At 45.5% G+C, this 15,702-nt stretch overlaps 1 protein-coding gene across 6 annotated transcripts in view; it reads right to left on the bottom strand.

Annotated features, from left to right (window-relative positions):
* Positions 1-5,766: 5,766 nt before the first annotated feature.
* Tk2 (thymidine kinase 2) overlaps positions 5,767-15,702 on the bottom strand; it is a 42,262-nt gene continuing 32,326 nt past the window's right edge. For all 6 annotated transcript variants that reach the window (XM_045141685.1, XM_045141682.1, XM_004663439.2 and 3 more), the window contains 3 exons: positions 15,441-15,520; positions 13,217-13,297; positions 5,767-7,484 (listed from right to left, as the gene is read on the bottom strand). In XM_045141685.1, coding sequence (XP_044997620.1) covers positions 7,386-7,484; positions 13,217-13,297; positions 15,441-15,520 — 260 coding nt within the window. In that variant the 3' untranslated portion in view covers positions 5,767-7,385. The remainder of the gene's footprint in view (positions 7,485-13,216; positions 13,298-15,440; positions 15,521-15,702) is intronic.

Genomic DNA, 15,702 nt, shown 5'->3' with positions numbered 1-15,702 from the left:
TGGGTTTTTTTTGAGGTAGGGTCTCACTCTAGCTCAGGCTGACCTGAAATTCACTGTGTAGCCTCAGGGTAGCCTCGAACTCATGGTGATCCTCTTATCTCTGCCTCCCAAGTGCTAGGATTGAAGGTATGTACCACCATGCCCAAGCCACACACCTTTAATCCCAGCACTTGGGAGGCCAAGGTAGGAGGATTGCTGTGAGTTCAAGGCCAGCCTGGGACCACATAGTGAATTCCAGGTCAGTCTGAGCTAGAGTGAGACCCTACCTTGAAAAATAAATTTTTTTAAAAAGGTGTGTGGCTTTATTTATGATCTACCACATCACTGAAATTTTGTGTTGGCTTCATCATTGACTGTGGGGTATATGATCAAAAAGGAGTTATTTGTATTCCCCACCAGAAGGTGCTGAGGCTGCTGGTGCCTGCCTGCTTCAGAGAGTGCTCCGCTCAGGACTTCGGGATGAGGCAGCCTTGGGAGCATGGCCTCTAGACTACCCTGTTCAGCAGTGCGGGCCTGGCATAAGGCCAATGCTCTGGGGAAGGGCTGCTGGCAGCATGAGAATGAAGGTAATTTGGGATCGACGTCCTGGGGTCCCCAGGCTGTATGAATGGCTGTTGAGAAAGCTGAGATACATTTCCCCACAGCCCTGATGGAGAGGGAGATACTGAAAATGGCTTCCTGGTTCTACAGCCATACAAACCTTAACTTGCCCAATCTCATCTGAAAATGGCTTCCTGGGATTAAGGTACCCCTCCAAAAACTTCCCCTGTCAGAATTTTGCCAGTGAAAGTGCAAGAAAGGCGGTCGTCTCTGAAGCCGAAGGGGAGGGAACATGCACTGCCATTCATTTAACTCAACCCTTCCTAGTGTGCCCAGGCCCTCTCCTGGGTAATAAAGGATACCCCAGTATTCAGTGGACCAGGGAGGTAGAGCATCCCAGCCCCACCCAAAGAGTTGTAGTAGACCCCAAAATGCAAAAGCCACTGGTCACTGCTTATTTTTCCAAGCATTTCCTAGGATGGGCTTGGAGCTGCAGGTTCTTCCCATCCTTGGCTGAAGCTGCTCAGAACCCTAGGGTCGATTAGTATCTGAGGTACTTAGTGTACAGTGCCACTGCCAGCCTCCCCTCAGGCTACAGGACACTAAGCATGGAGGGACAGTCCCTGGGGAATGAGAATATTTTTAAGAAAGGCTAGTGGCTTGCTCTGTGGCCTATAATTGCAAAAAGGCCACCAGACACGTTTCTGAGGGACAGCTCTGAGGAATAGCCTCTACCAGCCTGTGACCTGGTCCCAGCTGGCCAGTCAGGATGGTCTCTGATTAATTTGTGAGAATGTGTATCTATCCTTCCTTATGGCAAATGTAGGTTACTATGGTTACAAAACCTACCAACTGCACTGTGGCCAACTTTTTCCAGGCTAACATTTATTGGGCACTTGTTGCATGCCAGCTCTGGTCTTGTCCCTTTCCATACTTTAGGCAAGCCTTCCCCCAACAACCCAGAGAAGCAATGCTCTAGTTTAGCAGGTAAAATAGCCCAAGCTGGGGACTGGAGACATGGTCAAATTCAGACCCCCAGCACCTATGTAAATGCCAAGTGGATATGGCAGCCATCTATAATCCCAGTGCATAGGAGGTTGAGACAAGCAATCTCTCAGGGCAAGTTGGCTAGCTAGACAAGCTCTGGGCTCAAGGAAAGACACGTAAACCAGATGCACATAGTGGCACATGCATCTGGAGTTCAATTTCAGTGGCTGAGGCCCTGGCACAATTCTCTCTCTCAAAAAAAAAAAAAAAGTATAACGCTAGAGAGGGGGTTCCATCCACCACCTGGAAAGTTAGCAAGACACAGATTCTCAGGCCCATCCCCTTTAAGCTAATTCATAAAACTGTGGAGGGGGTGGTGCCCAGTAATCTGCAGCTCAGCAAGCTCTCATAGGACATATGTACCAAAGTCTGAGACACTCTGAGCTCAAGGCTTTCAATGGCACAGAGGCCAGGAGTCTGTAGGAGCTCTAATCATTTGTGATCACTACAACAGTGTTTCCCAGCAGATGTTCCCAGGAACACTACTGCCTATGAGATTGTTAGTGGGAATTCCCAAATTCAAAGTTCCACCAGCAAACAAATTCAACAGCCCCAGCTTAAACAAAACTTAACAAGATGTTTTTATAGTAAGGCTTCTTGAGCTTTTTGTAGGCTTAGTGTGCTTTGCACAACTCTGAGTACAAAAGTGGCTTCCAAACTTCTGGGACTCTGGAACCTTCTTTTCTCAGAGCACCTAATAACTATCTCCTAGGATTCATGTGTTCCAGAGTCCAGGCTTGAGGGCACTGATCTTAAAGGAGGAAAAGCTGAGAAACACAGAAATTCAAGGAGGCAGCTTCTACAAGGAGCAGCAAATGCACTCTCTGAGGCCTTCTGCTCCTTCTGTTAATAACTGCTGGCCAAGTTCCCTGTCTGATGCAAGCCAAAGGAACACACACTGCACTCTAGCCTCAGGAGAGCCACAGAGTGGGTGATTAGGAAAAGCAAGCTTGTGCCAGCAATCATGGGCCTTCAGTGAGGAACTTATTCCATAGCCTAAAGGGAATGGGGATGTTACATTCTGAACAATGGAGCCAACATGTTCAGGAGCCCATCAGTTATTTTAATAACTAATTCTTTGGGGTGGGCAGGGCACAGCATGATACGAAAGAACTTAACATCAGTGACTTTAGCCAACCCCAGGCTTAAAGAAAAGAGAAATGGGACAGACTCAGCAGATCCAATGATAGACAGGGTTTCAACACATTTTGTAACTGCTCTGAGTTTTAAATTTCTCAAGGGTGGGGGGAGGGAGCTGGAGAGATGGCTTAGTGGTTAAGGTGTATGCATGCAAAGCCTAAGGACCCAGGTTCAATTCTCCCAGTCCCACATAAGGTAGATGCACATGGTGGTGCATGCATCTGAAGTTCATTTGCAGTGGCTAGAGGACCTGGCATGCCTATCCCCTCCCTCTCCCTCTCTCTACCTGTCTCTAATAAATAAAATAAAATTTCCCAAGGGAGAGTCTGGGAAGTCCAGATGCAGCATTTTCTGAGAGGCATGTCTCATCTAGAAAGGCTCAGATGGGCAGGAAGGGAAACTGAAAGGTGGAAACAAGCCAGGTGACACGCTTCCCAGGGTCCACATCACTTGTAATCAGTCACATACATCAAAGGAACAAGGACAAAGTTGTCTGGGAACTGTGCCTGGCACAGGAAGCAGGCTGAACCACTGACATCACCAGGTGGGGGGAGGGGAAGGTGATGTAAAATGGACCAAGAGGGCACCATGCATTAAAGCCAGTTGTATCCTAGGCTGAAGATACTAACTTCTCTCTTGCCTTCCCCTGACCCCCCAAGTCCTCTGGCAAAGTTCTGTGGTCTTGATTTTAGTTTGCAAAGGATCATCATCCCAATATGAATCACATGTGAATGAGATTCCAGGTCAGCCTGGACTAGAGCAAGACCCTATCTCTAAAACACAAAAACAAAGAGATGTGAATGGGGAACAGCCAACCATTGCCACCATTGGCCAGCTAAGAGTTCTGGCTGCCATCTTAGCCAGCCAGGCTCCAGGAGGAGGGAGATCACAAACCCAGAAATAGAAGTTCACAGAACAGAAAACTAAAAAGAGCTTGACCATAGAGCCACCAAGCCTTTTTTATGGGAAAAAGAAATATATTTCTATCTTAAAGGGGGGGGGGCCGCTGGAGAAATGGCTCAGTGCATCTTAAAGGGGGGGGGGCCGCTGGAGAAATGGCTCAGTGCACAAGGGGGCACATGCATCTGGAGTTCATTTACAGAAGCTGGAGGCCCTGGCATGCCCAAACTCACTCACACTCTCTCTCTCTCTCTCAAATAAAGAAAAACAAATTAAAAAAAAGAAAGAAAGAAAAGGGGGGGCTAGAGAGATGGCTCAGTGGTCAAGATACTTGCCTGTAAAGTTTAAGGACCCAGGCTCAAGTACCAGCACCCACGTAAAGCCAAAAGCACAGTGGCACACGAGGCCCTGGCACGCCCATTCTCCATCTGCCCCCAATAAATATTGAAACAAGAGAGAGAACAAAGGCCATGGAGATGACTCAGCAGTCAAAGGCACTTGCTTGCAAAGCCTACAGGCCTGAATTCAATTCCCCAGTACCCACATACAGCCAGACATGACATACTATGTGGCCCATGGGCCTGGAGTTTGTTTGCAGTGGTAAGAAACCCTGACATGCCTATTCTGTCTTTCTCTCTCTCTCAAGTAAACATTTTTAGTAAAAATTAGATATATCAAATATTTTAATGGTTCTAATCATGTGCAGTACATGTAAAACAAAAAATAGCCTAAATGTTATTCAGAATTATTTCAATATAAATGCAGGCTGGGAACACAACTCAATTGTTAAAATGTTTGTCTTGCAAGCATTTGGACTTGAGTTCAATCCCCAGGACCCATGTAAAAACAGGCAGGTGCAGCAGTTTGCACTTACAATCCCAGAGCTGGGGAGGTGGATCTCTGGGGCTTACAGGCCAGACATCTAACCTAACTTGGGAAGCTCCAGGCCATTGGGAGACTCTTGTCTCAAAAAAAAAAAAAAAAGGATAGATGGCTCAGGGGTTAAGTTATTGCTTGCAAAGCCTGCCAGCCTAGGTTCAGTTCCCAAGCTGTCCATAGAAGCCAGATGGAAAAAGTAATGCAAGTGTCTGGTGTTCATTTGCACAAAGACAAGAGGTTCTGACACACACACAAATAGGGCTGGAGAGATGGCTTAGCAGTTAAGGTACTTACCTGCGAAGCCTAAGAACCCAGGTTCAATTACTCAGTAACCATGCAAGCCAGATGCATAAGGTGGCACATGCATCTGGAGTTCTTTTTCAGTGGCTAGAGGCCCTGCCATGCCCATTCTCACATATGCAACCCCCTCTCAAATAAGTATTTTTTAAATGAATAAATAATAGAGGGCTTTATCCCCTCTCGCCTCCCTCGTGACGGGAGCTCTCTGTACTTCCTCCTCTTTCCTTCTCTTTATCTAATAAAGTCTAAGCCTTAAAAAAATAATACATAAATGACAGATGGCACATAGAGACAAGACATGTGGTCCTCTGACCTCCACACACATACACACATAGAAAACATTTGCAGAGCTAGAAGCAGCTGAGGTAGTCCAGGACACACTGACTTTTCATGCCAAGAATCCTCAGCCTCATGGTAAGAACGGGTTAACTGCAACAGGCCTAGCATGGCACTGTCCTGGCTTAACCCCCCCCCCCCCGACTCCAGCATGCCAGCCCCTCCTGTACTCCTACAGCCACTTAGAAAGGCTTTAGAGAAAAGATCCCATGGTACCTACTAACTCCATCCACCCTTTCCCGGCCCTGATATAGTAGTTGAGAGATGCTCCATGATCCCTGCCTCCACCAGCTCAGAGAACAGCTCATGAGCAAGCTGACTGCAGCTGCTTCAGGTGTGATCTCTGGGCTGGGAGGTTTCTGCACACAACCCCAGCCACTGCTGATACAGATAGCCTCCTCTCCAACATTCCAAGGTTCCTTGACAGCAGGCTTTTTCTAGACCCACACTATGTTAGGAAACATTGTTTAAACAATAAAAACACAAGTGGGCATGATAGCACATGCCTGTAATCCTAGCATTTGGGAGATTGAGGCAGGCAGATGCCAAGAGTTCAAGGATAGCCTGGTACAGAGTAAAACCCTGTTTCAAAAGGAAAAGGTAGAAAGAAAATTAACATCAGGATGTAGATGAAGGGTTTATTAGCTACCACTTTGTAAGAGAAACATATCCTCCCAAAACGAATGTTACAGCCAGCAAAGGGGTAAGAACTGGAATGTTGTTCATATAAATACTTCAAACTGCTACCAAGCATGCCAGTTCTGCTGACAGAAAGGCTCCTGACTTTCCCATCTTCTTGTCTATCCCCAGTGTTGTGCTAGAGGTGCCGATGGACACAGACCCTTCGGCTGCTGTACCGCATCCTGCAGGAAGAGCTCAAATAGGAAGGACCAGGAACTGGAGCCCTTGATCTCTTGGGCCACCCTCTGGCCCCAGCCCAGGGGCACTGGGCACCTGTGAAGCAGCAGAGCACCACAGCTACAGGTGCCCACTCTTGTGGGGGCAGGGTGGAGCACATGGCACGTTTCCAGAGTCACAAGAATCCTTCCCATGTCTGTATCAGTCGTCCTGAGCTGCCCTTCACCCACCTCCAGAATGTCCAGAGCAGCCACACTTTGAGAACCTTTGTTTGCAAACCTGACTTTCCTGTCCTTGCTGCCATGAAGGTAATGTTCTTTCTGCCTTTCACTTCTCAGTTGACTCAAGAAGCAGTTAAAAGCTGCACTTTCAGAGTAGTGAACAGCTGAATGGAGCTGTTTTCTGATCCAATGCAGACTTATGCTCTATGGCCCAAGATATGCCCAAGGATTTAAAAAAAAAAAAAAACTTCCAAAGACCTAAGGCTACTTGTGGCTCTCTCCTTGGGGCACAAATACTCAGTGATTCCAAGGACAACGCTTCCCACACAAGGACAGAAGGAGGGAGCCTCAGAAGCCAGGCTGGCTGCCCACGGTCCCGCTAAGCACAGAGCAGAGCATCCAGGCCCCAAATGCTACTTCCCTGATGTGGAACTGGCAGCAGTTCAAGCAGGATCTTCATCCCCAAGGACACTGGGGACCATCCCTGAGCCAGCATGGGATTCTCCTGCGATCACCAGGATCCAGATGCCAAGGGAACAGACTCTTACAGCCTTGTGCCAGGATTCCACAAGCACTGGGCTCAGGCCAAATAGCACAGCTTTGCAAAGGCTAGAAATGTTGACTGCCCTTGATAATTGCTCAATGATAAGAAGATGCAATGGAATCGACATACTGCCAGCTCTCCACACAAAGATGTGAGGGTCTGAAGAGCTATGGGAGCACTTCAGCAGAAAGTCAGCTGGGCCCGGAGTCTGAATGGTGCCAGCTCTATTACACACTGTGTGACCTGGGGAGTCCCTGCACCTCTGAGCTTCAAATCCTTGCATGGAATTAGAAGACTGCTACATGCACACATACATGTGCAACCCCTCCTGGAGGCCTGGTACACAGCACCCTGTATGACACCAAGGATACAGCAGGTTCTCATCCTAAGGGTTTCAGTGGGCCTCTCGCAGCAGTAAGTTACCAGAAGGGGCAAAGGAGGAATGTGCACTGTAAACATAAAAAGGATGTAACAAAAAAATTGGCCCTTTGATGAAGAGAAAAGGCTATTAGGAAAATAAATCTGGCTAAGAAAAGGACCTCCAGAGAGGAGATTTTTCCTAAGAGCTGACTTGGGCCTGCAGCCATTTTCCTGGTGTGGTCCTGTAGACTGTTCCCATCCTAGGAGCCATGCTTCCAATTCTCTGGGGTTAATATCCGGACCCGGTTTTGTTCAAAGAGTTCTAGCATTTTCTCCAAGTTCTGGTCAGCCTCAATTACCTGGAAATAAAACACACAGTCACAGATTGCACTGATGAGATTCCATCCTCCCTAGGCAGAGGCCAAAAGTACCAGTGGGCAGAAAGAATGGTCAGAGCAGACAGCTTCCAGCCCCAGGATAATCAATTCTATTAACTAGACTTTCTCCTACGAATCCATGACAGTTGTCACTGAATGAATGCTTCATAATTTTTATTGGTGGGAGGTAGTGTTAGGGAGAGAACCCAGTACCTCACTTAGCTAGGCAAGCACTCTACCACTTTGCTATTTCACCAGCTGCTTCTTTTCTGTTTTACAGCATTGTTTTTTTTTTTGTTGTTGTTGTTGTTGTTGATGATGTTATTCTTTTTTAACAACTTCCATGATTGGAAACACTATCTCATGGTAATGCCTTCCCCCATTTTCCCCTTTGAAACTCCACTCTCCATCATATCCCATCCCCTTCTCAATCAGTCTTTTGTTTTGATGTCATGACCTTTTCCTCCTATTATGATGGTCTTATGTAGGTAGTATCAGGCACGGTGAGGTCACGGATATCCAGGCCATTTTGTTTCTGGGGGGAGCACGTTGTAAGGAGTCCTACCCTTCCTTTGGCTCTTACATTCTCTCCGCCACCTCTTCCGCAATGGACCCTGAGCCTTGGAAGGTGTGATAGACATACTGCGATGCTGAGCACTCCTGTCACTTCTTCCCAGCAACATGATGGCTTCTGAGTCATCCCAAGGTCACTGTCATCTGAAAGAGAAGCTTCTCTACCAAAAGTAAGAGTAGCATTAATATGTAGGTATGAACATTAAGAGAAGTACTTACAAGGCAGTTTGATGAGCACAGTATATACATTTAGCCAGAGAGCAGCAGAAGTTACACCCCTAGGGCTCATAACTACCTCTGTTTTAGCTTTTCAGTATCAGGGATGTATTCCCTCCCATGGAACAGGCCTCCAGTCCAGTTAGAGGGCAGTTGGTTTCCACCATGGCAGATGCTACTATTGCACCCACTGGCTCACTCGGCCTGGCTGGCAAAACTTAAGACTTGCAGTGTCCACTGTTGAGTATCTTCACTGGTGATTTCTCTCTCTCCCATTGAACTGCATACAGAATGGCTTCTTCCAGCTTTCTGTCAGCTAGTCTACATGGAGGAGGTTATCAGCTCAGTTCCAGCAGGATTTCTCAGTGGCCTTGCAGCCCAAGTATGTGGAGTCTTCAGCAATAGGGCCTTACCATTTATTTCTGATGGGAAACCAAGGGCCTCAGCAATGGCCTGTAATGTGGTGGGGTCTCAGGGACCTCCCTGGCCAACAACTCACTGGAAGGTATCCCACCCCTGGCACTGAAAATTTTACAGTAACAATCTATGACTCATGAGTGTTCCACTGTCCAAAAAAGTAGGTTTTTCATATGATTTATTTATATCCTCTTAGATTTTGATTAGTCCTCCTTCCACCTTTCCATTACTCGATCTCTCCCCCTGACCTTGCTTAGGCCTTTTCACCCCCATTAATCTATTCTTCTACTTATATATAATACCATCCTATTAAGTAACCCCCTCCCTTCCTTTCTCTTCCCTTTATATCTCTTGGCCTTTGCTACTGAGTTTTCTTCATACTCACACAGAAGTCCAATCATCTGTAGTTAGGACCTACATATGAGAAAGAACATGCAACGCTTGGCTTTCTGGGCGTGGGTTAGCTCAGTATAATCCTTTCCAGATCCATCCATTTTCCTGCAAATTTCATTACTTCATTTTTCTTTACTACTGAGTAGAACTCCATTGTATAAATGTGTCATATCTTCATTATCCACTTATCAGTTCAGGGACATCTAGGCTTAGTCCATTTTCCAGCTATTGTGAATTGAAGAGCAATAAACATGGTTGGGCAAGTATCTCTAAGTCCTTAGGATATATGCCTAGGAGTGCTATAGCTGGATCATATGGTAGATCTATTTTTAGCTGTCTTAGGAACCTCCACACTGATTTCCACAATGGCTGGACCAGATTGTGTTCCCACCAACAGCGTAGAAGGGTTCCTCTCTTTCCATATCCTCGCCAGCATTCATGGTTTTCATGATGGTAGCCAATCTGACAGGAGTGAGATAGAATCTCAATGTAGTTTTAATCTGCATTTCACTGATGACTAGAGATGTAGAACATTTTTTTTAGATGCTTATATGCCATCTGTGTTTCTTCCTTTGAGAACTCTATTTAGTTCCATAGCCCATTTTTTTAATTTGGTTGTTTGAATTATTTAATTTTTGAGTTCTTTGTATATCCTAGATATTAATCCTCTATGAAATGTATAGCTGGCAAAGATTTTTTTCCCCATTCTGTAGGTTGCCTCTTTGCTTTATTCACAGTGTCCTTTGCCATACAAAATCTTTATAATTTCATGAGGACCCAGTGGTTAATCTGTGGTTTTATTGCCTGAACTGGGGTTATATTCAGAAAGTCTTTGCCAAGACCAATATGTTGAAGGGTTTCACCTACTTTTCCTCTAGCAGTTTCAGAGTTTCAGGTCTGATATTAAGGTCTTTAATCCATTTGGACTTAATTCTTGTGCATGGAGAGAAAGAGGGATCTACTTTAATCCCTCTACAGTTACATATCCAGTTATCCCAACACCATTTGCTGAAGAGGCTATCTTTTCTCCAATGAATATTTTTGTCAAATATCAGGTGCCTATAGCTACCCGGACTTACATCTGGGTCCTCTATTCTGTTCCATTGATCTACATGTCTGACTTTGTGCCAGTACCATGCTGTTTTTGTTACTATGATTCTGTAGTATAGGTTATAATCAGGTATGGTGGTACCACCAGCCTTATTTTTGTTGCTCAGTATCATTTTAGATATTGGAGATTTTTTGTGTCTGTGTGCTTCCAAATGAATTTTTGGATTTTTCTCATTTCCGTGAAGAATGCCATTGGAATTTTGATGGGGATTGCATTAAATGTGTAGTTGCTTTTGGTAAGATTGACATTTTCACATTATTGATTCTTCCAATCCAAGAACAAGGGATGTCTTTCCCTTTCCTAGTGTCTTAGGCAATTTCTCACTTGAGTGTTTTAAAGTTTTCATAGTAGAGATCCTTTACTTCTTTGGTTAGGTTTAATCCAAGGTACATACGTACGTTCTTTCTTTCTTTATTGGTGCAATTGTAAATGGGAATGATTCTCTGACTTCATCCTCTCTGTTTGTTGTTAGCATATAGGAAGGCTGTGTGTGTAATTTATATCCTGCTACATGGCTATAGGTGTTTATCAGTTCTAACAGTTTGCTGGTAGAGTCTTTAAGGTCCTTTATGTACAGAATGTCATCTGCAAATAATAACTATCTCTTCCTTTCCAATCTGTATCCCTTTTATGTGTCTCTTGCCTTATTGCTATGGCTAAGACTTCCAGTACTACATTAAATAAAAGTGGGGATAGTGGACAACCTTGTCTTGTTCCCGATTTTAGTGGAAAAGCTTCCAGTTTTTCCCCATTTAGTAATATGTTGGCCTTAGGCTTATCATAAATAGCCCTTATTATATTGAGCTATGTTCCTTCTATCTCCAGTCTCTGTAGTACTTTTATCATAAAGGGGTTTTGACAAATACTTTTTTGCATCTAATGAGATGATCATGTGATTTTTATCCTTCAGTCCACTTATACAATGTATTACAATTATTGATTTGCTTATGTTGAACCATCCCTGCATCTCTGGGATAAAGACCTTGGTTGGGGTGAATGATCATTCTGATATATTCATTTTGTCCCAAAGGTTTTGGTATGTTGTGTTCTCATTATCATTTGACTATGAATTTTTTGGTTTCCTTCTTGATTTCTTCATTGACCCATTCCTCATTTAGTAGTGTTTTGTTTAGTTTCCTTGATTTTGTGTATGCTCTATCACTTTTCTTGCTATTGATTTGTAGTTTGATTCCATTGTGGTCAGAATGCAAGGAATTATTACAATTTTCCTGTATTTGTTAAGATTTGCTTTTTGTCCTAATATTGTCTATTTTAGAGACTGTTCCATGTGCTGCTGAAAAGAATGTGTATTCTACAGCATTTAGATGAAATCTTCTGTATATATCTGTTAGGTCCATTTGTCTATGACCTCATTTAATCCAGATGCCTCTCTATTTTTTGCTGGGGTGACCTGTCAATTGATGAGAGTGGGTGTTGATTTCACCCACTACCACTGTGTTTGGTGTTATCTGTGACCTTAGTTCTAATAGCATTTGTTTGATGCATGTTTGGTGCATATAGGTTTAGGATTATAATGTCCTCTTGTTAAAGTGTGCTGTAATCAATATAAACTTACCTTCCTTATCTTTCCTAACTAATGTTGGACTGAAGTCTACCTTGTCAGATATTAGGATAGCAACCTCTGCTTGCTTTCTAGGCCCATTTGCTTGAAACACTGTTTTCTAACCTTTCATCCTAAGATAGTGTCCATCCTTTGCAGAAAGGTGTTTCTTGGAGGCAACAAATTGAAGGAACCTGCTATTTAACCCAATTTGCAAACCTATGTCTTTTGGTTGTGGCGCTGAGGGCATTGATATTAAGGGATATTTTGCAGTTTTTCCTTTTTTTAACCTTTGCTCTCTTGTGTTAACTAGTATTTGAGTATGGTTTGTTTTTTCCAGGGGCCTTTCTTTCTCTTCAGCATGGAGAATTCTTTCAAGTATTTTCTGTAGAGCTGGTTGGTTTTTGTCTTCAAATACTCCTTTAGCCTGCTTTTGTGGTGGGATGTCCTTATTTCTCTGTCTATTAGAATGGATAGCTTTGCAGGACAAAGTAACCTTGGTTGACAGTTGTTATCTTTCAGAACTTGGTGGGGGAGGTTCAAGGTAGGGTTTCACTCTAGCCCAGGCTGACCTGGAATTAACTCTGGAGTCTCAGGGTGGCCTTGAACTTATGGCAATCCTTCAACCTCTGCCTCCTGAGTGCTGCGACTCTTTCTTTTTTGAGGTAGGATCTCACTCTAAACCAGGCTGACCTGGAATTCACTATGTAGTCTCAGACTGGCCACAAATTCACCCGGCCTTGTTTTTATGAGGGAAAACAACAAACTTTAAGAAGTCCCAGATAATAATATATCCCTTGTCAGTGGCTTCACTGCCTGCCTCCCAGTCATGAGTATCTGTACAGCCCAAGACCATGCACAAAAGCTGATTATCTACTTCTTAATATGTAGTAATGTAGAAATTTTGGAATAGCAAATTGGAACACAGGGACTACGCAATAGGAAACACAGGGTGGACATATCGGCACCAGTTAGAAATGGCACGTGTTGACAAGTGAAAAGTAGGGTTATAAGGAAAGGCGGCCCAGGAGTGCAGAGGCAGCAGTGGCCTGGACAACAGTCCTATACACCTTGATACCTCCGAAGCATCACTATGTGATGGCCTAGAACAGCCAGTCACTGATGTTCCTTCTGATGCCAAGCCATCTAGCCAAGGTGAGTGGGCTCTGTGTCACCAACTGAGGAGGGCAGGTCATAGCAGAGAAACCAAAGTCATCCAAAAAGGTCCAAATCCATCAGGTCCAGCTGATGCTAGGTAGGTGATGTGTTACTAAGACTGCTACAATGACACTGGGACAGATGGCCTTCTGACAGGCCTGTCCAAATCATTCTAAGACTGTCCACAAGTGAAGACAGAGAAAGAGCTTTTTTCTGTTGGAGTGACTGACACTCCCCAAGCCCTCCTCATAGACAATCTCCACCCTATGAGAGAAATTGACTTACCAGTACAGGGGCTGCAACTGGGAAAAGACTGCCAGTGACCAGCCACTCTTCATAGCAATGGTGAATTGCTTCCAGGTACTCCTGCCAGGGAAGCAGAGGCACAGGCTGTGGGGAACAGGGAGGAAAGCCAAGTCTACCCACCAAGGGTCTTACAGGAGGGGAGGGGCAGAATTACCAAGGACTACAGATCAGTGACTCGGACAAAGGAACCTGCAACAGCCAACTGGGCTGCATGGCCAGCCTGCACATTACATGATGGGAGCGTCCTCAGCCACCCCCACTCTGGCCACTGGGCTTTTATAAGCAAAAATCGTGGCCTTCCCCAACTAAACCCAAAGGGAGGTCTCCCCATGGGACCTCTCCCACTTCCTGCCACTTCTCCAGCAGCAGCCTTGAGTCCATCATGAGGGGTTGCACAGCTGCCTGGTAATAGGTATCCCAGCTCTGGACAGCCTCTCTTCACAAAGAGACCCTCCAGCCCAGAAGGATCACCACTACAGAAAGGGAAAAGGACACAGATGCTGCCTGATGCCACCAGTCCCTCTGCCCTGGGAAGCCTGGCCTGCAAGCATTCCTGAGCACTCTACCAGCATGTGCTGGCTACCTGGGCTCTTCCTCCACAATGTTCCGCCTGTATCTCAGAAGCCCACACACAAGCCATGCTGCTGCCTTCTGGTCCAACACCGAGCTCTCCCTGGGCACTAGAAGCCAGATTTGCCCTAAAGAGCACGTCAAAACTGTTATGTCAACTACTTAGATAATAGCTCAGAAGGATACAGACATGACATTTTCTTCAACCACACAGAGCTATCACACTCCATTACAACATGGCCTGGGCAGCTCTGCTCCTCGGTACTCTATCCTATAATCACTCACTCATGTCTCTGGGACTTCAAAGGAGCTCCCTAAAGTAAGGCCTAGGCTCTAAGACTTGGAATGTACTTTACTAGGCCAGAGCAAAACTAGGTTAGCAGAGCTTCAGTGGTCTCCAATCCAGAGCCCCAAGACACCCCTTAAATGCTTGCCAAGCTTCTGTTCTCCAAGGGTAGCAGCTCACAGGATGGATGAATGTATAGTTACACAGATAGATACATAGATAGACAGACAGACACACACATACATACATACACACACATAGATACATTCATACAAACAGATTAGATAGATGGATGATAGATTTCAGCATTAACTGAGCAACTAGTAGGTATACCAGACCTCAAGATGCCTGGAGGACACAGAGGAAATAAAATCTGAAAAAGCCCAGTGTAGAGAGGGTTGGTGACAAGTATTGTCAGTATGTTGTCCTAAGGGCTGTCACTATAGTGGGCCCTGGAGCAAGGCAAAGGCAATAGAAGAAAAATCAGCAAAGGCTTCCTGGGGGAGGTGACATCCAAGCTGAACTATGAAGGCAAATGAAAACACTGGGCAAAGGCACATTTACATAATGCCATGGTGTGTGTGCATGCACACAAGCATTGCGTGTGCATCCACAACGGACTCCTATGGTCAAAGCGTGTGAGGAAGGAAGGAGAGGGAGACAATGCCAGAGAGACAACTGGGGTGAGGGCCTGTGGAGTCAGAACTTCAGACAAAAGTAAGGTGCTGAGGGTCCTAAGCTGGAGCAGTGCATGCATGGAGTTCTGCATTGGAGATGTCACCAAGGCAATAGCCTGGAAGCTGGCTTCTGGAAGGAAATGTAGGAAGTGAATGATACAGTCCCAGTTTGTAATGACAGCCCTGATTAGTATTGACATGACCTCAAACCAAACCCAAAAGAGCCAGTACTGCCAAGTTCCAAGTACCACCTCCATGCCAAGCATCAAGCACCAAATCTATAACAGGCCCCGAGCACCACCTCTACCCCAGGCACTGTGCTAAGCACTGGATGCAGGAGGGTGTACAGACTGGGTGCTGCCTTCCCAGAACTCGCCACCTGCTAGTGAAGACCCAACAAGTCTACAGAGAGAAGGATGAACAAGCTCTGGCTGAGCCACGGTGTGGGGGAGGAGGTACCTGTGAGCACGGGGTACCCACACCTGAGTTAGAGGCTTCGGGAAACAGAGCAACCCTGGCATCCACAGGGGCTCCAAAGTCACAGAGAAAGTCAGAGTTTGCCCTCCGCTGCATTTCTTGTTTCTCTCTGCAGATAACCGTGACTATACCATGGTCGGTGGGGCCAGGTAGGGTTAGCTGGACTAGGATACAGATGGCTTTAGCCTCTTACCAGAGGAATGACCTTCTCTTCTTCTCTGCATCTCATCTGTAGTCTCTGATAGCAAGTCTCAGGAGTGGTCCGGAGATAAACTGGGGTATAAAAAAAAAGTGGGTTGGAGAGATGGCTTAGTGGTTAAGGCACTTACCTGCAAAGCCAAAGTACTGAGGTTCAATTCCCCAGAACCCATGTAAAGCCAGATGCACAAGGTGGAGCATGTGTCTGGAGTTTGTTTGCATTGGCTAGAGGCCCTGGCATGCCCATTCTCTTTCTA

The sequence above is a fragment of the Jaculus jaculus genome, chromosome 1 (assembly GCF_020740685.1).
Source record: "Jaculus jaculus isolate mJacJac1 chromosome 1, mJacJac1.mat.Y.cur, whole genome shotgun sequence".
Taxonomy (NCBI): Eukaryota; Metazoa; Chordata; class Mammalia; order Rodentia; family Dipodidae; genus Jaculus; species Jaculus jaculus.
This window is presented reverse-complemented; position numbering and strand designations above follow the sequence as displayed.